Consider the following 23,759-nt stretch of genomic DNA (forward strand, 5'->3'; position numbering starts at 1 on the left):
GACAGAGCTGGAATTCAAATTTTCTCATCCTCATGCAGCAGGGATTGTTTCTGTTTATTACATGCAAACATGTCTCACCAGGGTACACCTATATCCCCTGATCTAGCCCGAGTGCAACCATAGGAATTCCACGGCCTAAGTTTCCCCCTCAACCCTCTGGGAACTGACTGTGGCACTGCCATCAGAGAGTGAAGATCCAAAAGCTGAATGGCCAGGCCTTTGAAGTTAAAAATAAGGCCTCGTGTAGAGAAATTTTTATTTCAACAAAGGAAGCATCTTGCATGAAGTATTAGGAAGTTTGAGTTCTATCCTTGCCTCTGCCCCAATTTGTTATGAAATTCACTTCCCCCATCTCGGTCTCAGCTTCCTCAGCTGTAAAATGCATTATCACAGAATTGCTAAAAGATTAAATGCCTAGTTGTAAATGAAAGTACTTTGAGGTGTTCAGAGAAATAGATGTGAGAATTGTCAGTTCCCTTCAGTGGGGTCCACAGTCCTAGTTCAGTTCAGTTCAGTACTCAGTCGTGTCCGACTCTTTGTGACCCCATGGACTGCAGCACGCCAGGCCTCCCTGTCCATCGCCAACTCCCAGAGTTTACTTGAATTCATGTCCATTGAGTCGGTGATGTCATCCAACCATCTCATCCTCTGTCGTCCCCTTCTCCTCCTGCCTTCGATATTTCCCAACATCAGGGTCTTTACAAATGAGTCAGTTCTTCATCAGGTGGCCAAAGTATTGGAGCTTCAGCATCAGTCCTTCCAATGAATATTCAGGACTGATTTCCTTTAGGATGAATTGGTTAGATCTCCTTGCAGTCCAAGGGACTCTCAAGAGTCTTCTCCAACACCACAGTTCAAAAGCATCAATTTTTTGGCGCTCAGCTTTCTTTATAGTCCAACTCTCACATCTATATATGACTACTGGAAAAACCATAGCTTTGACTAGATGGATTTTTGTTGGCAAAGTAATGTCTCTGTTTTTTAATATGCTGTCTAGATTGGTCATAACTTTTCTTCCAAGGAGCAAGCGTCTTTTAATTTCATGGCTGAAGTCACCATCTGCAGTGACTTTGAAGCCCCCCAAAATGAAGTCTCTCACTGCTTCCACTGTTTCCCCATCTATTTCCCAAGAAGTGATGGGACCAGATGCCATGATCTTAGTTTTCTGAAAGTTGAGTTTTAAGCCAACTTTTTCACTCTCCTCTTTCACTTTCATCAAGAGGCTCTTTAGTTCTTCTTCACTTTCTGCCATAAGGGTGGTGTCATCTGCATATCTGAGGTGATTGATACTTCTCCCGGCAATCTTGATTCCAGCTTGTGCTTCTTCCAGCCTAGCGTTTCTCATGATGTACTCTGCATAGAAGTTAAATAAGCCTTGACGTACTAATTTCCCAATGTGGAACCAGCCTGTTGTTCCATGTCAAGTTCTACCTCTGTTGCTTCCTGACCTGCATACAGATTTCTCAAGAAGCAGTCAGGTGGTCTGGTATTCCCATCTCTTTAAGAATTTTCCAGAGTTTGTTGTAGTCCACACAGTCAAAGGCTTTGGCATAGTCAATAAAGCAAAAGTAGATATTTTTCTGGAACTCTCTTGCTTTTTTGATGACCCAATGAATGTTGGCAATTTGATCTTTGGTTCTTGTGCCTTTTCTAAATCCAGCTTGAAGATCTGGAAGTTCACGGTTCACATACTGTTGAAGCCTGGCTTGGAGAATTTTGAGTTCTAAGGGAATCCCTAATGGTTAACTTTATGTGTCACCTTGATTGGGCTAAGGGGTGTCTGGATAGATGATAAAGAATTATTCCAGGGTATGTCTGTGGAGTTGTCTTCATATGAGATTAATATTTGAATCAGTAGACTGTGTTAAGAAGGTCATCTTCATTAATGAGACTGGGCATCAACTAATTGTTCACATGGCACTAAGGGTCTGAACAGAACCAAAAGGCAGAGGAAGGGCAAATATGCTCTCCAGCTTGAGTTTACACATCCGTTTTCCTCTGCCCACCTATATCAGCACTCCCAGCTCTTGATCTTCAGACTCACAGGGATTCACACCATCAGCTCCCCTGGTCCTCAGCCTGCAGACTCAGACTGCATTACAACCCCACCTTTCCTGGGTTTCAGCTTATATATGGAAGACTGTGGGACTTCTTGGCCTCCAAGATAGCGTGAATCAATTTTCATAATAAATCTCCTCATATACATATCTATATATATATCCTATTGGTTCTGTTTATCTGAAGAACCTTGACTAATACAAAAATCTATAAACTACTGTGTCAGGAAAAAAGAAGGAGAAACAGGGAAACTAAGAATCTAGTATGTACCTTATTCATGATGTTTTTCTTCCTATCATAACCCGAGTCCCATTCTTCGATTCCTACCACCTTCCCAGCCCACCACAGTTTACAGAGACCTGCCCATTCCTTCTCCTCTGGACTAGGATTCCCTGACCAACCCACTCACTGGACAGCTAAAAACATGTATTTTCTCAAGGATTGCCCTGTGTGCTTTTCAGCTTTCATATCAGTCACTGTGGGTTCCTCAGGACCAGGGCACAAGACTTATTTATCTCTGTAGCCTCACACTTAGCATAGAGCCTGACCAGAGCAGGCACTTAGCAAAGGTGGAAAGGAGGCAAAAAGGAAGAAGAAAGCGAGATTCTAGCAGGAAAGGGGGGAGAAGGCAATGGCACTCCACCCCAGTACTCTTGCCTGGAAAATCCCATGGATGGAGGAGCCTGGTAGGCTGCAGTCCGTGGGGTCGCTAAGAGTCGGACATGACTGAGCGACTTCACTTTCACTTTTCACTTTCAGGCATTGGAGAAGGATACGGCAACCCACTCCAGTGTTCTTGCCTGGAGAACCCCAGGGATGGGGAAGCCTGGTGGGCTGCCGTCTATGGGGTCACACAGAGTCGGACATGACTGAAGCGGCTTAGCAGCAGCAGCAGAAAAGGGGAGGTACAATATAAAGTGCATACAGAAGGCAAATACCAGCTCCTGGGAACAAGAAGAGTCTGGCAAAGTGGGAGTTTGATGTATGATGCAGAGAACCCAGAGCCAGTGCTCTGACAATCTGGAGGGATGGGGTGGGGAAGGAGGTGGGAGGGGGGTTCAGGAGGAGGGGACACATGTATGCCTATAGCTGATTCATGTTGATATATGGCAAAAAAAATCACAATATTGTAAAGTAATTATTCCCAATTAAAATAAATTAATTAAAGAAAAGAAGAAAAGTCTGGCGAGCTGTCCTCACAGCCTCTACTGGAACTCAGCTCTCAGAATCCACCTGTCACCAGTGAACACAGCCACGGACAATGAGAGCAGACATGGCCAGTGAGATGAACAGAACTAACCCAGGGAAGCTGGTTAGGGCCTGGGGAGCCAGAGGGTGGCAAAATTCCCAGGCTGAGTGCTACAAATAGATTTTAGCAAAATGAGGTCAACTGTTAACACAATCAGGCTTGAGGCAAGGGAGGAGGGTGTAAACAAATGAGATGCTGACATGTGAACAGAGTGCGGAGTGATAGAATTTTCAGGGTGCCAGTTTTCAGGGTGAGAATGTGAGGCTCCAGTAATTATCACGTTCTGGAATCCCCTCTCCCCATGTATTCTATCTGCTTCTCTACTGCCCATAGTCCCCTGTGCCTGACAGATACAGATACTCACTCCTCATTGCCACAGTAGGTGCTAGGAATTTCTTTTGTCATTTACATAGCCTTCTATGCTGAGCTGTCTGTTTAACCTGTAAGAACTATTTCTGGGCCCTCTTTTCTTCTGATTGTAGCCCCCCAAAAAATGCCTTAGCTGCCCCACTGGTGCACAGATACTACACGGGGAGCAGTTCTCCGCACAGCTAAGCTGAGCCAGACTCTTCCCCTACTTCCCCCAAGCCTGTAGCTTTGGAGAGGCCCAGCCTCCTTCTGTATAACTTCCATCTCTTTCTTGCTGGGTTTTACGCTGAGTGGCAATGACAGATGAACAAAGCTGTGTCTACCCTCAAGGAGTTTCCAGTTTAAAGAGTAGCAGACAGGAAAACAGATTGTTATACAGAAAGCAGATACAATTACTTTTCTGTGCTCCTGAAACTAACACAATATTGTACTAGTATAATCAATTGATTGATTGCACTAGATACTACACAGGGAGCAGTTCTCCGCACAGCTAAGCTGAGCCAGACTCTTCCCCTACTTCCCCCAAGCCTGTAGCTTATCCCCCGTATAATCAATTATACTTTCAATAAAACAGAGGGAAATCTGAAATAACAAACAAACAAAAAAGCAGGTACAAAGGGCTGTGGATCCCCAAGGGAAAGTGGAAAGTAAGAGGGAAGGGTTGAGCATGCCCAGGAAGAGGCTGGAAAGGCATCCTAGAGAAGGAACATAACAAAAAGGAGAAAGCAGGTAAGAACAGAGCAAGCTGTGCCAGACAGGCAGCCCCTCCTGCTCACTGATGACTTCCCCTATTACCTGAGCCACTGTGGAAGGAAGACAAGGTGCAGTCTTTGTCTTTTCCTCTTCACAAGTCCCCCCAACCCCATGATTACTGTGCAGGCCTCTTTCTGCACCTTTAACAGCACAAAGGGCACCCAGCCCTGAGTCCAAGACAGTGATACACACTAACAATAGCAGCTACCACGTAGGGGAAACTGGGACACAGAGAACCTTAGGAATGTCCCCAAGGTCACCAAATGACTGAGTGATAGAGCCAGTCTGTTTGATTTCAGAGCTGGGACTCTTACATCTTGTCTCCTCTAACAGAAGTGGAGGGTGGGATAATATAGTAGAAAAGAGAGCTGAAATATAAGCTAAAAATCTAGGTTTGAGTCATGGCTCTGCTGTTTAAAACTCGCCTCATTTTAGCCTCAGTTTCTCTCTCAGTGAATCATTTGCTGCCATAATGAGAGATCAGCTGAGACCCCAAACTGAACACTGTCTTTGGGCCTCTGTGTCTCAGAGCACACCTGACATCTGGCCACCGGCACTGTCAGGAGAGCCCCAGCTGGGCCAGCCCAGAGCCAGCTCTGCTGGCAGAAAAGACAGGAAACACCTGTGCTGCTCTGTGGCCCACGTAGGGAGGGCCAAGCTGTCTTCTATGGTCAGGACTCCAGACTAAGCCAGTCTGATCCTCCTTCCCTCTTCCCAAGCTCTGAGGCTCCTGCGGGCAGATGGATCCACTCACTCAGCAGACCCCACAGCTACTGTAAACAAAATTGTGATTTGCAATTTCTCAAGCCTCAGACTGGCAGTGGGACTTCATTAATATTGGGCAGGGTAGCCACAACTGGCAACTGAAGCCAGCCCAGGTGCTCAGAGGGTGTTCACTGCAAGCCAGTGGGGAGGCCTGAGACCACACCATAACAGCTCACCCTGGATGCAGAACCCAGGTCCAAGCTAGCACAGGCCATCACTCTAAATCCTGCATGGGTGCTGAACAGGGAAGAGCACTGACTAGGGGTTTTAGTCCATGTGCAAATGGAAAAACAGAACCTAGGGGACTCAGGTCAAGGAATTCTCTGCAGGCACCCATCAGGGGTGGCCCACTCTTGCAGAAGTCTCCTGGCAAAGAGCTTCCTAGTATCTTCCTTAGGTTCCATCTGATAATTTTCTAAATTTTTCTTTAAGAAGCATCAGCAGGAAAGTATAAAAAACAATCTCTGCCATCAGGACAGCTGCTGGATTCATCTTAGCTCCCAGGAGAACACCAATTCTGAGTTCTTAAATGAGAGAGCCAGTAAGAGCCTAAATGACCGAGACCATTTCACAGATAAGGGAAGCCAAATCTAAGCAGAAGTGAACTGCCAAAGGTCACGTGATAAGAAAATGGCTGAACACAGAAGTCCTAAAAGTACAGGATACAGGCAGTAGGGGGAAAGAACAGGCCTCCCACCTTTTACACAGAATCCTTATCAACCAAAGGGTTTCTCCCCAAAACCATGGAATGTCACAGCTGAAAGGAGTCATAAGGATCCTTAAGTTCAGTTGTTTCATGATACAAACCAGCAAATATATACTGAGAAAAACAATCTACACAAGGTCACACAGTGAGTGGCAATTATGAAAAGAGACCAAGGTGCTTCCCTAGGTTTATAAGAAGTTCTCTAAATGGAAGTCTAAAGGTTATAAAAAATCAAGTTGTAATAATGATGATGATGACGATGGGAGACATAATCCACATACTCTAAAATTCATTCTTTTAAATTAAACAATTCAGTGATTTTAGTGTATTCACAAGGTTGTGCAACCATCAGCACAATTAACTTTAGAACCTTAATCATTATCCCAAAAGAAATCCCACACCCATTATCAGCCACTTCCCATTTCCCACTCACTCTAGCCCCTGCCAGCCACCAATCTTAATTTGATCCCCATGGATTTATCTATTCTGAATATTGCATATAAATGGAATCATACAATACATGTTCTTGCAGCATGTAATCAGAACTTCACTTCCTTTTATGGTTGAGTTATATTTCATTGTGTTTATATACTACAACTATTTATCCATTCATCCATCAATGTATATATGGGTTGCTTCCACCTCAGCTATTGTGAATAATGCTGCTATGTACATGTACTTGTTTCAGTACCTGTTTTCAATTTTGGGGTACATTCCTGGGTATGAAATCGCTGAGTTATATGGTAACTATGTTTAACTTTTTGAGGAATGATGAGACTATTTTCTAAAGTAGCTGAATCTTTCTCGTTATCACTAGAAACGTACAAGTGTTCTAATTTCTCCATCTCCCTGCCAACACTTACTTTCTGTTCTTCCCTCTGTTTTCACTTTTATTGTAGCTCTCCTAGTGGATGTGAAATATCTTCTTAACTCTAGTACCTCTGCTCTGCCTACCTCAGAAACAGTTTTCTGCTGACCTCTGACCTCCTTTAGATTAGGTTACAGGCAACCTAGAGGCTAAATGAAAAGAGTCTAGGAGAAGATACTCCTGTCCTCGTATCAGCCTAACCCAATTCACTGGGGCTCCCCTTGCTGGCTCTGACCTCCAGGACCCAGTACCATATACCCAGGATTCTGATTCTCATGTTCTCTAGACCTAGCTGATTTTTCTCTTTTTTTTAATTTATTTATTTTAATTAGAGGCTAATTACTTTACAATATTGTACTGGTTTTGCCATACATTGACATGAATCCGCCATGGGTTTACATGTGTTCCCCATCCTGAACCCCTCTCCCACATCCCTCCCCATACCATCCCTCTGGGTCATCTCAGTGCATGAGCCCCGAGCACCCTGTATCATGCATCAAACCTGGACTGGTGATTCATTTCACATGTGATAATATACATGTTTCAGTGCCATTTTCCCAAATCATCCCACCCTCTCCCTCTCCCACAGAGTCCAAAAGACTGTTCTATACATCTGTGTCTCTTTTGCTGTCTCGCATACAGCGTTATCATTACCATCTTTATAAATTCCATATATATGCATTAGTATACTGTATTGGTGTTTTTCTTTCTGGCTTACTTCACTCTGTGTAATAGGCTCCAGTTTCATCCACCTCATTAGAACTGATTCAAATGTATTCTTTTTAATGGCTGAGTAATACTCCATTGTGTATATGTACCACAGCTTTCTTATCCATTCGTCTGCTGATGGGCATCCAGGTTGCTTCCATGACCTGGCTATTATAAACAGTGCTGTGATGAACATTGGGGTACACGTGTCTCTTTCAATTCTGGTTTCCTCGGTGTGTATGCCCAGCAGTGGGATTGCTGGGTCATAAGGCAGTTCTATTTCCAGTTTTTTAAGGAATCTCCACACTGTTCTCCATAGTGGCTGTACTAGTTTGCATTCCCACCAACAGTGTAAGAGGGTTCCCTTTTCTCCACACCCTCTCCAGCATTTATTGCTTGTAGACTTTTGGATGGCAGCCATTCTGACTGGCGTGAAGTGGTACCTAATAGTGGTTTTAATTTGCATTTCTCTGATAATGAGTGACGTTGAGCATCTCTTCATGTGTTTGTTAGCCATCTGTATGTCTTCTTTGGAGAAATGTCTATTTAGTTCTTTGGCCCATTTTTTGATTGGGTCATTTATTTTTCTGGAATTGAGCTGTAGGAGTTGCTTGTATATTTTTGAGATTAGTTGTTTGTCAGTTGCTTCATTAGCTATTATTTTCTCCCATTCTGAAGGCTGTCTTTTCACCTTGCTTATAGTTTCCTTTGTTGTGCAGAAGCTTTTAATTTTAATTAGGTCCCATTTGTTTATTTTTGCTTTTATTTCCAATATTCGGGGAGGTGGGTCATAGAGGATCCTGCTGTGATGTATGTCAGAGAGTGTTTTGCCTATGTTCTCCTCTAGGAGTTTTATAGTTTCTGGTTTTACGTTTAGATCTTTAATCCATTTTGAGTTTATTTTTGTGTATGGTGTTAGAAAGTGTTCTAGTTTCATTCTTTTACAAGTGGTTGACCAGATTTCCCAGCACCACTTGTTAAAGAGATTGTCTTTTCTCCATTGTATATTCTTGCCTCCTTTGTCAAAGATAAGGTATCCACAGGTGCGCGGATTTATCTCTGGACTTTCTATTTTGTTCCATTGATCCGTATTTCTGTCTTTGTCCCAATACCATAGTGTCTTGATGACTGTGGCTTTGTAGTAGAGCCTGAAGTCAGGCAGGTTGATTCCTCCAGTTCCATTCTTCTTTCTCAAGATTGCTTTGGCTAGTCGAGGTTTTTTGTATTTCCATACAAATTGTGAAATTATTTGTTCTAGTTCTCTGAAAAATAACGTTGGTAGCTTGATAAGGATTGCATTGAATCTATAGATTGCTTTGGGCAGTATACTCATTTTCACTATATTGATTCTTCCAATCCATGAACATGGTATATTTCTCCATCTATTTGCGTCCTCTTTGATTTCTTTCACCAGTGTTTTATAGTTTTCTATATATACATCTTTTGTTTCTTTAGGTAGATATCTTCCTAAGTATTTTATTCTTTTCATTGCAATGGTGAATGGAATTTTTTCCTTAATTTCTCTTTCTGCTTTCTCATTGTTAGTGTATAGGAATGCAAGGAATTTCTGTGTTTTGATTTTATATCCTGCAACTTTACTGTATTCATTTATTAGTTCTAGTAATTTTCTGGTGGAGTCTTTAGGGTTTTCTATGTAGAGGATCATGTCATCTGCAAATAGTGAGGGTTTTGCTTCTTCTTTTCCAATCTGGATTCCTTTTATTTCTTTTTCTGCTCTGATTGCTGTGGTCAAAACTTCCAAAACTATGTTGAATAGTAGTGGTAAGAGTGGGCACCCTTGTCTTGTTCCTGACTTTAGGGGAAATGCTTTCAATTTTTCACCATTGAGGATAATGTTTGCTGTGAGTTTGTCATACATAGCTTTTATTATGTTGAGGTATGTTCCTTCTATTCCTGCTTTCTGGAGGGTTTTTATCATAAATGGATGTTGAATTTTGTCAAAGGCTTTCTCTGCATCTATTGACATAACCATATGGTTTTTACTTTTCAATTTTTTAATGTGATGTATTACATTGATTGATTTGCAGATATTGAAGAATCCTTGCATCCCTGGGATAAAGCCCATTTGGTCATGATGTATGATCTTTTTAATATGTTGTTGGATTCTATTTGCTAGAATTTTGTTAAGGATTTTTGTATCTATGTTCATCAGTGATATTGGCCTGTAGTTTTCTTTTTTTGTGGCATCTTTGTCAGGTATTGGTATTAGGGTGATGGTGGCCTCATAGAATGATTTTGGAAGTTTACCTTCCTCTGCAATTTTCTGGAAGAGTTTGAGTAGGATAGGTGTTAGCTCTTCTCTAAATTTTTTTGGTAGAATTCAGCTGTGAAGCCGTCTGGATCTGGGCTTTTGTTTGTTGGAAGATTTCTGATTACAGTTTCAATTTCTTTGCTTCTGATCTGTCTGTTAAGATTTTCTATTTCTTCCTGGTTCAGTTTTGGAAAGTTGTACTTTTCTAAGAATTTGTCCAGTTCTTCCATGTTGTCTGTTTTATTGGCATATAGTTGCTGATAATAATCTCTTATGATCCTTCGTACTTCTGTGTTGTCTGTTGTGATCTCTCCAGTTTCATTTCTAATTTTGTTGATTTGATTTTTCTCCCTTTGTTTCTTCATGAGTCTGGCTAATGGTTTGTCAATTTTATTTATCTTCTCAAAGAACCAGCTTTTGGCTTTGTTGATTTTTGCTATGGTCTCTTTTGTTTCTTTTGCATTTATTTCTGCCCTAATTTTTAAGATTTCTTTCCTTCTACTAACCCTGGGGTTCTTCATTTCTCCCTTTTCTAGCTGCTTTAGGTGTAGAGTTAGGTTATTTATTTGACTTTTTTCTTGTTTCTTGAGGTAAGCCTGTATTGCTATGAACCTTCCCCTTCACACTGCTTTTATAGTGTCCCATAGGTTTTGGGTTGTTGTGTTTTCATTTTCGTTTCTATGCATATTTTGATTTCTTTTTTGATTTCTTCTGTGATTTGTTGGTTGTTCAGCAGCATGTTGTTCAGCCTCCATATGTTGGAATTTTTAATAGTTTTTCTCCTGTAATTGACATCTAATCTTACTGCATTATGGTCAGAAAAGATGCTTGCAATGATTTAAATTTTTTCGAACTTACCAAGGCTAGATTTATGGCCCAGGATATGATCTATCCTGGAGAAGGTTCTGTGTGTGCTTGAGAAAAAGGTGATTTTTCCATTTGCAATTCTTGCTTAACCTGTTTTTAACACACCCTTTCAGATACAGTAAATACTATTTCGATACAGACCCTGTGTATGCTACACTGCTTCAGTCGTGTCTGACTCTTTGCAACCCTATAGACTGTAGCCTGCCAGGCTCCTCTGTCCATGGGATTCTCCAGGCAACAATACTGGAGTGGGTTGCCATTTCCTTTTCCAGGGGATCTTCCTGAACCAGGGATCAAACCCACATCTCTTATGTCTTACGTCTCCTGCTCTGGCGGGTGGGTTCTTTACCGCTAGCACTAGCTGTCTTAACAGTCTATTAGTATATCTCAGAAGACTAAAGAAGATTTCAGGCTGCCAAAGGCCTCCCTATAACTGCAGGGTGACATGGGAGAGCCTCTGAAAAAATAACCTAGCTTTCACTGCTGGGTTTGATTCTTCTGGTATAAACGTTTTTGCTGGTGTATACAAAGAGAGGGGGATAGGCTGATAATAAAGAAAGTTTAATAAGGCCACTTCCCATTTTTCAAGAGTCAGCTCAAGAGTGATCCTTTCCATAAAACTTCTTGGTCTCCAACTGAAAACTCCTCCCTACTTTGTGCTCCCATCTGAACTATGGAATGACTTACACGACTGTTATACCACTGTATCTGTTGACCATTTACTGAATTTGTTGACACGCCAATGTTCATTTAGATGGAACTTCCTGAGAGAAGAGACTGTCATTTAGTGGTGCACTGTAGGTGCTTTAAAAATGTTGGTAGATGACCCAATCAAAAAATGGGCCAAAGAACTAAATAGACATTTCTCCAAAGAAGACATACAGATGGCTAACAAACACATGAAAAGATGCTCAACATCACTCATTATCAGAGAAATGCAAATCAAAACCACTATGAGGTACCATTTCACGCCAGTCAGAATGGCTGCCATCCAAAAGTCTACAAGCAATAAATGCTGGAGAGGATGTGGTGAAAAGGGAACCCTCTTACACTGTTGGTGGGAATGCAAACTAGTACAGCCACTATGGAGAACAGTGTGGAGATTCCTTAAAAAACTGGAAATAGAACTGCCTTATGATCCAGCAATTCCACTGCTGGGCATACACACTGAGGAAACCAGAAGGGAAAGAGACACGTGTACCCCAATGTTCATCACAGCACTGTTTATAATAGCCAGGACATGGAAGCAACCTAGATGTCCATCAGCAGACGAATGGATAAGAAAGCTGTGGTACATATACACAATGGAGTATTACTCAGCCATTAAAAAGAAAACATTTGAATCAGTTCTAATGAGGTGGATGAAACTGGAGCCTATTATACAGAGTGAAGTAAGCCAGAAAGAAAAACACCAATACAGTATACTAATGCATATATATGGAATTTAGAAAGATGGTAACGATAACCCTGTATACGAGACAGCAAAAGAGACACAGATGTATAGAACAGTCTTTTGGACTCTGTGGGAGAGGGAGAGGGTGGGGAGATTTGGGAGAATGGCATTGAAATATGTATAACATCATGTACGAAACGAGTCGCCAGTCCAGGTTCGATGCACGATACTGGATGCTTGGGGCTGGTGCACTGGGACGACCCAGAGGGATGGTATGGGGAGGGAGGAGGGAGGAGGGTTCAGGATGGGGAACACATGTATGCCTGTGGCAGATTCATTTCGATATATGGCAGAACCAATACAATATTGTAAAGTTTAAAAATAAAATAAAATTTTTAAAAAATGTTGGTAGTACAGAGGGTGGGCCTCACAATTAGAGCCTTCATTGTGTCATTTATTCAAAACTTATAAATGAATGATAAGAAAAAATGTGTCCTAGGACCAAAAAGGAGAAGGCAATGGCACCCCACTCCAGTACTGTTGCCTGGAAAATCACATGGATGGAGGAGCCTGGTTAGGCTGCAGTCCATGGGGTCGCTAAGAGTCGGACATGACTGAGCGACTTCACTTTCACTTTCCACTTTCATGCATTGGACAAGGAAATGGCAACCCACTCCAGTGTTCTTGCCTGGAGAATCCCATGGACGGAGAAGCCTGGTAGGCTGCAGTCCATGGGGTCGCACAGAGTTGGACACGACTGAAGCAACTTAGTAGTAGTAGTAGTATGACCAAAAAGGCTTCCCTAGTGGCTTACACATAAAGAATCCGCCTGCGATGCAGGAGAGCTGGGTTCAATCCCTGGGTTGGGAAGATCCCCTGGAGGAGGGCATGGTAACCCACTCCAGTATTCTTGCCTGGAGAATCCTTATAGACAGAGAGGCCTGGCGGGCTACAGTCCATCAGGTTGCAAAGAGTCGACATGACTGAGTGACTAAGCACATAGAACAGGTTCAAAAAAGGCAACAAAGCAGATGAAAATGGTCTTCTCCCATGTTGCTCTGTTTCACACTTACAAAAGGTATAGACCTTCTGAAGAAGACAAAACTATGGAGAGGTTAAAAAAAAAAATCAGTGATTGCCAGGGGTTGAGGAAGAAAGAAGGATAAACAGGTGGAGCACAGAGGATCTTTAGGGCAGTGAAAAACCATTCTTTCTGACACCACACAGGTGGACACAAGTCATCATACATTTGTCCAAACCCACAGACCGCACAATACCAAGAGTGAATCTTAATGTAAACTATGGACTCTGGGTGATAATGCTGTGTCAGTGGTAGGTTCAGCAATTGTTACAAATGTACCACTGTGGTGAGGATGTTTTTAATGGGGAAGGCTATGCATGTATGGGGGCAGAAGTCTATGGAAAATCTCTGTACCTTCCACTCAGTTTTGACGTGAACCTAAATCTACTCAAAAAAATAAAATCTAGGGACTTCCCCAGTGGTAGAGTGGTTAAGACTCTGCTTCCACTGCAGTGGCATGGGTTCAACCCCCGGTAAGGGAACTATGATCCCACATGCCATGCAGCATGGCTAAAAGAGAAAAAAAAAATTTTAATGTTTTAAATTAAAAAATAAAAATAGGGGATGTCTTGGTGGTTAGGACTTGGGTGTTCACTGCTGTGGGCCTGAGTTTGATCCCTGGTTAGGGAACTAAGATCCCACAAGCCCTGTGGCCAAAAACTAAAATAAATAAATCTTAAAAAATAATAAAAATAAAGTCTATTAAAGCTTTTTTAAACCAAAAAATTATGGACCTATCCACCTCTATTGAGATATCAGCTTGGGTACTTGTCAAGAGAAATGTCACACTGCCACTGACCCTGCCTGCCGGCAGCTTCTCTGGACTGGTGTTGGGCTTCACAGTATCCTGCTGCTGGCATCTTCCGCTGGGGTCAGGCTGGTGCCAACAGCTCCCAGAGGACACAGAGTAGGCCATAAGAGCCTTCTGGTCAAGGCAAATTTTCTAAGAAATTTTACTACTCTGTGTTGAGTTCACTTAGAATAAAAAAGGATAGCAAGGTTGATCATTCCCACCTGACAGATGTTCAGGAGCTGAAGCACCTAATCCCCGCAACTGACCCTGGGCTGAAGAGACCAACCTGCCCTAGTCCAAGATATCTCTGTTGCTTCAGTGAAAGCCTGCTTAGCCCTGTTTGGTTGTTCAAGGACACAAAATGTTCAGCAATCAGTCCATGGCCTCTGCATGTCCAGTGACAGCAGGAACAGCTAGACGGCACTCAGCCTGCTTCAGGTTGTTATCCCTGAGCATACCATTCATATTTAGTGTCTGTATTCTCACTCAGGTTGTTTTCCCCACCTAGACTGCCTTCTCCTGGCTCCTCCATGGAATAAAGCCCTACCCATCTTTAAAGGCAGAGGTCACATGCCACCTCTTTTATAGAATGCCTTCTTTAACCTTCTGATGTACCTCTGTAGAATATTCATTTTATCCCTTTGGGGCAGACCCAGGACCTCAACCCAGCCGTGGGGTCCATGGCACATCAGCAGCCTTCCCTCTCCCCCGACTCACAGAGAGGAGGCCCAAAGAGCACCGTGTCCAGGGCCTTCAGCTGCAGCTTCTGCCGATGGCTCCGGTCTGTCATCTTCAACACAGTCCCTGTCATGGTGGTATTGGTTACAGCGAGCCTGTGGGGGCAAACAGGAGGGGCTCAGTTCCCTGCCGACAAAGCAGAAAGGATCCTGGTAGGATTACACACCTCCTCCAGGAACACTTCCATGAATTCTAGCTCCTAGTGCTTGCTCCCCTCTGCACTCTAGTATACAGAGTCAACACCAGTGGATCTCAACAAGCAGTAAAGAGAGCACATAACATTCACCAAGAATTTGTTCACCTTTCTCCCCATGTCCATCATCTCCTGAATATCATATTTTCTAAGGATTAACTATCTGTGACCATTCCCATACTCAACTGTAAATTTTCTGTTGTGCTTCTCCTCCCAGGGATTATCCACCAAACACCTGTCTCCACACTCCCACCATCTGTAAACGCATTCTCCTGTCCAGCCCAGGTCAAAATGTTACACCACATGACCCAGGGATTCCGAGGGCCTCTGAATTTACCTGATCCTAACTGTCATTAAATATAAATCTGCTGACAAAGAGCATTGCATTAGTCTTGTCATCTTGTATTTGAGTAATAGTAATTGACTCTCAATCACATTACTATATTTTTTATATTCTTCAATCATACTGTTAATGAGAGGAATATGTATATTCCTCTCTTATTAAGTTATTATTAACAGTATGATTATAATGGTATATGATTATATACCATTTCCAAGGAAATGGTATAGGAAAAACTGGACTTTGTTTCTCTTCTGCTTGAATTTAGTGGGTATAGAGGGGAGAGGAGTGTAAGACATGAAAGGCTGAAAAACCACTGGTCTGGGTCCCACAAGTGAGGATGATCTACTATACTATGGTTTGTGCTCTTTTCTGATTCATAGCTTTGTTTCCCTAGATAAAGAAAAGCTTCTGACATCAGTGTGTCATTTACACTCCTGCCTGGGCATGCAGGCATAGTTACTTCTTTCTCTAGTCCTGGGAAGCAACCAAGCCCATCTATAAAACAGGCAGTGAGATACCCTGATGTGGGTGAGGGTGGGGTAGGGGTGGGGATGGTCAGGAGATTCAGCTTCTGGCCCCAGCTCCATCAATGATTCACTTGTCTGACATAAGCTGCTTAATCTCTTCCCTGGGGCCTCAATTTCCTTCTGTGTAAACTTAAGTAAATCCGATGCTTCTCACAAACTTGGGAGTTCTTGGGGCTCTCTTTAGAGCACTTCTAACAAGTGTACTGGCCTTCATCTAACTGATCAAAGTTAAGTATCACCTTTTCTACAGTCTATTTGTCAAAGAAACCTATGAATTTCTAAGCAACAAGAAATGAGAAAGGAACTAACATTTATTAAGCAGCTGTGTATCTCATACTATTCTGACACTTTACATACAATACCTCATTTAGTCCCCACACTTTAGGAACCCAGTTCTTTTATTAGCAGCTCCACTTTACGATAAGAAAACTGAGACTTAGGGATAAGTAATTTGCCCAAAGTCACACAGCAAGTAAGTGGCAAAGGCAGGATTCAACCCAAATCTGCTAGATTCATCCCATTATACCATGCTGCCTAGTGATAGGCCTAGAAAAACACCCCCACTCCACCCCACACTCCCTGCTCTGAAGGCTCCAGGCTTCCTACTGTCACTGAGGCACCACAGTTTGGCTGCCTCTACCCCTGCGCCCAGCCTGGCCGGGTCTGGTCTCAGATCTAATCCTAGTCACAGAATGGCCAAGTGAGCTCAGTACCTGAGAACTGATTCCTCATCTATGTTTTCCAGCTTAATCCAAGCCATTGCCATTCTTCAAGATGGAATGGGTCAGGGATCCATAAGGTAGGTAATACTGCTATTTCCATGAGAAAGAACCTAAATCCTGGAGCTTCATGGTTAATCATCTGTTTGATTGTCTGTCTCTTCCACTAAACACAGAGTTCCTCAAGGCAAATGTGGGGTCTAATGTGTTTCTTTGTCCTCAGGGCCCAGGAGAGAGCATGACACAGGGTATGCTTGGTAAAGTGTTGTTAAATAGAACTACACTGAGTATTTCCAGGATGCCTATGTTCAACTACATGGGGCAAGAGGAAGATGCAGTGAAAAAAGCAGGGCATTTAGAACCAGGCAGACCTAAGTTCAAATCCCAACTCTGCAACTTACTGGCTTTGATAAATCATAAAATATTTGAAATTCAGTTTGTTTGCCCAAAAGTTGGGATAATAATTCCTTCCTCCCAGAATAGTGGGACTCAACTGAAATAACAGGTAGGAAAGAAACTCTATAAAGGGATGTACAAACATTAAGATTATTACTCTCTCTACAGTAGGGAGAAGCCGTGAAGAAGAGGCTGCGGGCAGCAGAGGAGGGACCAGCCAGCTCAGCTAAGCCTGGACAGCACTGCCCGGTAGCTCTATGGCTAGAGGCTGCAATGTGTGGACATTCCAACAGCTTCACCTTCCCCTTTTCCCTTTGCTGAAGCTCATAACCAGATGCACCTACATAATAAGATGACAGGTTATACATAATGAGCACTTACCAGACAGTAAGCCCTTTGAGGGGAAGGGCAACTTGTTGCCATCTTTATTCCCAGCACCCAGCATAAGTGCTTGGCACAGAACAGGTACCCAGTAAATATTGATTGAATGAATAAGTAAATGGATTAATCACTGGATGATATACGGCACTAGTTGACATAACAAGAAGTCCAAGCAGTACTCTAGCCCCTCCCCACACCACCCCAAGTCCTAGCATACTGTATCTGTAAGAGGGGCAGAGTTAGGACACAACAGGTGTTGGAACAGTCACTCCAGAGAGGAGGCTGGGGCCAATGCTAGTTGGCCCCCATCTCTGCACCATTTTTTTAGAGTAGATAAACTGTGTATGGGTAATTCAGGGGAAGTTAAAGGAGCCCCGGGGCCCTAGTGCCATGGGCAATAAAAGAGACAGCTGCTGGGGGGAGCCAGAAGAAGAAAAGAGAAGTAGCACAGGCTTTGAAGTCTACCCAGATCTAGGTTCAAATCACAATTTTGCCTCTAACTAGCCATGTGGCCTTGGAAAAGTTACTTAGCCAGGCTTATCACCTAGACACATTAATATCTACCTTACAGGACTGATGTAAGAATTAAATGATACTGTATATAAAGTGTTGAGTACAGTGCCTGGCACGTACTAAGAACTCAATAAATGGCAGCCATTAGTACTCTTCCCAGGATCGATAGAAATATTAAATAAGAGAATAGATGTGAAGTGCCCATTATGCTTTATAGCAAGTATACAGTAAATGTGAGAAAAGAAGTCTACAAATTCTGCACTGAAAGGAGTGAAACTTCATTTAACACATGAGAGCAACCAGAAGGCAGGCCAACCCCATCCCATTCCCTACACCCCAAGTGAGAAAACCCACTCTCCTCCTGACCTTGGCATGGCATGGCCACTGAGCTGCAGCTTCCGGAAGGTCTCCTCATACTGAGGCAGCTCCACATATGTGATCAGCCACTGCACCACCTCATCCACGGTCCAGTTGTATACTGCAGGAAGAGATAAGTAAAGCCATGATTCCGGAATGCAAGCAATGCTTGCAACTTACTGTCATAGTCACAGTGACCTTAACATTCGCCACATCTATGTGTTTTCTCCCATAAAATCCTAACTATGAAAGGAATACATACAGTACTTTTTGTTTTCTTGGGTTCCAAAATCTCTGCTGACAGTGACTGCAGCCATGAAATTAAAAGACGCTTGGAAGAAAAGCTATGACCAATGACCAATCTAGACAGCATATTAAAAAGCAGAGACATTACTTTGACGACAAAGTTCTGTCTAGTAAAACGTATAGTTTTTCCAGTAATCATGCATGGATGTGAGAGTTGGACCATTAGGAAAGCTGAGTGCCGAAGAATTGATGCTTTTGAACTGTGGTGTTAGAGAAGACTCTTGAGAGTCCCTTGGACTGCAAGGAGATCAAATCAGTCAATCCTAAAGGAAATCCACCCTGAATATTCACTGGAAGGACTGATGCTGAAGCTGAAGCTCCAATACTTTGGCCACCTGATATGAAGAACTGACTCATTGGAAAAGACCCTGATGCTGGGAAACACTGAAGGCTGGAGGAGAAGGGGACGACAGAGGATGAGATGGTTGGATGGCATCATCAACTCAATGGACATGAGTTTGACCAAGCTCCAGGAGCTGGTGATGGACAGGGAAGCCTGGCATGGTGCAGTCAATGGGGTCGCAGAGAGTCAGACACGACTGAGCAACTGAACTGAACTGAATTGATAGAGAATGGATTTTTTTCTTGTACTATCCTGGTGTATCTGGGATAAAATAATCCTGAATTACTATATCATGACTTCCCTGGTGGCTCAGATGGTAAAAGCATCTGCCTACGATGCGAGAGACCCAGGTTAGATCCCTGGGTTGGGAAGATCCCCTGGAGAAGGAAATGGCAATCCACTCCAGTATTCTTGCCTGGAAAATCCCACGGACAGAGGAGCCTGGCAGGCTACAGTCCATGAGGTCACAAAGAGTCGGACATGACTGAGCAACTTCACTTCACTTCACTTCATATTATATATTTTTATAATAATAATAAAATGATACTAATAGAATCCATCATTTACATAGCACTTACTTTATAACAGGAACTGTGCTAAGTACTTTACATATATTAGCTCACTAATCTTTTTGACAACCATGTAAAGGATATATACCACTTTATCCCTATTTTACAGATGAAGAAACTGAGGCACAAAAAGGTTATGTAACTTTCCCAAAATTATCCAGCCAGGAACTGGTAAATATTGAACTCAAGCAGTCTGGCTTCATGACTTTCCCTGGCCATTATGTCATAAACATCATATGTATATAACATTCTTTAATTTATATAAGAATATACATAGAGATTATTTATACACACACACACACACACACACACACACACACACACACACACATTCTCCCTGACACTGCAGGAAAGCTTCATACAAATCTGAGCCAAGAGATGGATCCAGATGACATCACTTAAGTTCTGAATGAGATCATACCTATAGATAGCCCTATTCATATATTTTTCAGTTCTGTGCAAAAAATAAATTTCCCCTTTTGCTTATATCAGGTTGAAAAGATTTTCTCTCACAAGAGGAGTCAATTCTACCTGAAACAATTACTGAATGATCATTCATAATATTGCAAATCACATCATTACCATATGTGGACCACTGTACCTAATCATTTCCTCAATGTTATAAGACTATGACTTTTTTTTAATGGGAACTATAAAAATAATAGTTTAAAAATATTTTAATAGTTGTGTGGTATTTAGCCACAGAGATAACAAATTTATCTCCATGTTTTGTCAAGAATCAACAATAAAGGAATAGAAGGGGACTTAATGTGCAAGGAATATGTTCAAGCCAAGAAAAGGTCAAGTGAAATCATGATGCATCATATAAAACAAAGTTTCATAGGAGCTTGAATACAGAAAAATAGTGGGAGGACTGAGTCACCATATAGCACCCAGTAATACACCCATGCTGAACTTAAAGAACCTTGGGTGGGAGCAGTCGGGTTTCGGCAAAAATATATCATTTTATTGGATTTGAAATGTGCTTTTATTTAAAGTATCAGTGTGTTTTTGTTTGTTTATATTTGTACACAAATTTTATATAGCAACTTAAACTTAATTTTATGTTTGTACATATTTGAATGCTATTAAATAAAACCAGCTTTGCAGGCCCAAGATAAATGATTTGCCTTAAAAGGAATTTGTACATTCCTCAAGTTTGAAAACTACTGCTGTGAGCAGCAAGAAGCCAAAAAAGTTTTGAAGCAGAATGAAATGGTGAGATTTATTACCATCCTCTTTTAAGATCTATATCTTTCCCCAAAACTGTCCTGCATGAGAAGGCTTTCTAATTTCCCCTTAATGGTCAGGAGAAATTGAAGGCAGGGACCATGTCCTTTTCTGTTTTGCTCACCTTCTTTGTCTCTAAAATAGTGTTTTTTATACAGTGGCATCAATAAGAATTTACTCAAAAAATAACTATCCTAAATGAGGCGTTCCAGAAATGTTCTGAATGTGTGCCACCAAACAGCAACAACAATCTTCCCAGACAAATATACAGCCCAGGTGGAGGTTAACTTCTGAAACGCGTGACCAAAAATCAGCATTCCTCTGATTGTTGTTGTTCAGTCACTCAGTCATGTCAGACTCTTTGTGACCCCATGGACTGCAGCATTCCAGGCTTCCCTGTCCTTCACTGTCTCCCAGAGTTTTTTCAAACTCATGTCTACTGAGTCAGTGATGCTACTGGTATTCCTCTGGTAGGCACACCTCAGATCTTAGGTTGCTTCTGCCACTCTATTTAAACTAGAGAAGTTACAAGTCTGGGCCCTGTCCCTTTATCCTTCTCCTCCCCCACAGTGGAGCCCAGCACATGGTATAAAGCAGACACTCAGAAAGAACAAAACAGTGGAAGACAAAAGTACTCTAATCTCTCTATGTCCCCCCAAAACCGCTGGGGCTCAGGAGAAAAGTTCTAAAGCCAAGAGACTTTGGAGGTAGCTTAGACCATTCACAGAGGCACAGGAAAGGTTCTGCGAGAGGAAATGAGGCAGATCTAGCGCATTCAACTGCATCCTAGAAAACAAGGTCCTGGAGGCTTAGGTGGAGACTGCTTAGTCATCGCCTGGTTGAATTTCTAATTTCCAGACTAGAATACACTGGAGGGAAGAGAGAGATTAATTTCCAAGAGATATGCTCAAATCATAGGGCTTAGGAAAGGAGGGATGACAGAACAGGCATTAAAGATGTGCTGAGGAAAGTACAACGGATTGGCCTTTTATTCCTGAAAATGAATATATCTCCACATACATTGTAAACATGATCACTTGCTATCATCCAGAGTGTTAGGTAATGAAGACCTAGCAGAGTGGCACAAGATGTGAGGTGGACAGACAAGTGTCAACCTGCAAAGTGCAGGGAACACATTCCTGCCTGTATTGTCAAAGGAGCTTGGCCTCACCCAGCATGACGTATGGAGTAGAAAGGCCACTTCATGTCTTGTTGCTTGAAAGGTCCACAGCCAGAAGTGCCACAAGAGTCTTTTGTCTACAGGGAAGACACCCTGATACAGGCCTGAGCATAGACCCTTGGCAGGCAGGAACTTCACTGCTTGTGCCCTACACTGCAGTGGAGACAAGCAGGAGTCAGTCTAGGCTAGGGTTTCTTAGTCTCTGCAGCACTGACCTTTTGGACAGGTTAATTCTTTGTTGTAGGGGGCTGCCCTATGCACTGTACAACACTTAACAACCCTGGCATCTACCGACCAGATGCCAGTAGTATGCTGCCAATCATAACAATCAAAACTGTCTCGAGATACTGCCAAATGTTCTCTGGGGAACAAAACTGCCCCCGGCTGAGAACCACTGCTCTTAACACATGGCAGAAGGTCTATAAGGAGACCTCCAATGAGGACAGTCAGTCTCTACAGAGCTAAGCTTTGTGGAAAAGGACAAAGACTCCAACATATTAGGACAAACCTCAAGGCAGTCGTTTTTTGGGCTATGCGTCCATATATTATTCTGTTATCCGGCAGATGCCCTACCTAGGTAAGGCTTGCCAGTAAGGTGTTGCCCACTCGGAATCACTGCAATCTGAACAAAGTAAGCCAGAGTGAGCTGTGTCCTTGTCAGACAGCAGCCCTGTGTCCCAGCATGATATCCCACCATTTAGTCAAGGCGGGGTGCCAGGACCTTGTTCCTAAGGTTCAAAGTGCCTAAAAGCTAAAAATCTTGTTCTGTTTTCTCATTCCAAAAGAGAAAATGGGAAGAATCCCTGGCCCAAAGTGAGGAAGAAGGCAACACCAAGTACAGAGAGCTGTGGCTGTCAGTAAGGGGAGACAGAATTTGGCCAGGAGAGCTTAGTACCGAGAGAGATGCCAAGTGATTCACATGACCAAATCCCAGGAGGACATGCAAGCAAGAGACAGTCTTCTAAAGTCATGATTCTCTCATCCCCTTAAGCCTCTGTCCATTTGGCTCCTAAAGACATCAAAGACTACATCTCTGGGCAAAATGACAAACAATATTACACAAAATTGGAGAAGGCCAACCCCTGGAGTTTTCAGCAACACATAGTCCTTCATAAAAGAGATGCACAAGGTGACTAACTTTGTAGTCTCCAACATTTTTAATGACATAATCTGCATGTAAAAAAATTCAAGCACACATTACCATATATGAATATATATTTATAAATTAGATATATATACTGACATTGCTGCTGCTGCTAAGTCGCTTCAGTCGTGTCCGACTCTGTGCGACCCCATTGACAGAAGCCCACTAGGCTACCCCGTCCCTGGGATTCTCCAGGCAAGAACACTGGAGTGGGTTGTCATGTCCTTCTCCAATACTGACATTAGGTATATTGTAAAAATATATAAAACTTAAAGAATGAGACGGAGAAGGCAATGGCACCCCACTCCAGTACTCTTGCATGCAAAATCCATGGACAGAGGAGCCTGGTAGGCTGCAGTCCATGGGGTCGCTAAGAGTCGGACACGACTGAGCGACTTCACTTTCACTTTTCACCTTCATGCATTGGAGAAGGAAATGGCAACCCACTCCAGTATTCTTGCCTGGAGAATCCCAGGGACAGGGAGCCTGGTGGGCTGCCGTCTATGGGGTCGCACAGAGTCGGACATGACTGAAGCGACTTAGCAGCAGTAGCAGCAGCAAAGAATGAGATAAAAATAAATGTAATATAAATACACACTATTATATTCTCCTGTTGACCCCAGTTGATTGTCTTGTGCAGTTGGAAACCACTGGCCTTTGAGCCATGTAGATGCTTGAGAGAAGGGCATTTCAAGCAGATGGAAGAGTAAGTATTACTCCCTAGCACATGAGCTATAGCAATACCTCCAGGGATATACCAGAACAGATCTCTGGCCTTGGCCAATCCTTTTTCTTGTCAGAGAAAGAATAAGCAGTAAGAAATGGGCTCCTAAATCATAATGTTTTTTCCCCTGATGGACCAGTGGTGCCTCCAGATAGAGCCCCCACTCACCTTTGTAGTTTCAAACTCACAGCCCAGAACTATGTCTGGCAGAAGA

At 42.7% G+C, this 23,759-nt stretch overlaps 1 protein-coding gene across 11 annotated transcripts in view; it reads right to left on the reverse strand.

The window, feature by feature from the left end:
• The window catches only part of STIM1 (stromal interaction molecule 1), a 203,766-nt gene that overhangs the window by 22,076 nt on the left and 157,931 nt on the right, over positions 1–23,759 (reverse strand). For all 11 annotated transcript variants that reach the window (XM_070803804.1, XM_070803805.1, XM_019974860.2 and 8 more), the window contains 2 exons: positions 18,059–18,170; positions 14,600–14,715 (listed from right to left, as the gene is read on the reverse strand). In XM_070803804.1, coding sequence (XP_070659905.1) covers positions 14,600–14,715; positions 18,059–18,170 — 228 coding nt within the window. The remainder of the gene's footprint in view (positions 1–14,599; positions 14,716–18,058; positions 18,171–23,759) is intronic.

This window comes from Bos indicus, chromosome 15 (assembly GCF_029378745.1).
Source record: "Bos indicus isolate NIAB-ARS_2022 breed Sahiwal x Tharparkar chromosome 15, NIAB-ARS_B.indTharparkar_mat_pri_1.0, whole genome shotgun sequence".
NCBI lineage: Eukaryota > Metazoa > Chordata > Mammalia > Artiodactyla > Bovidae > Bos > Bos indicus.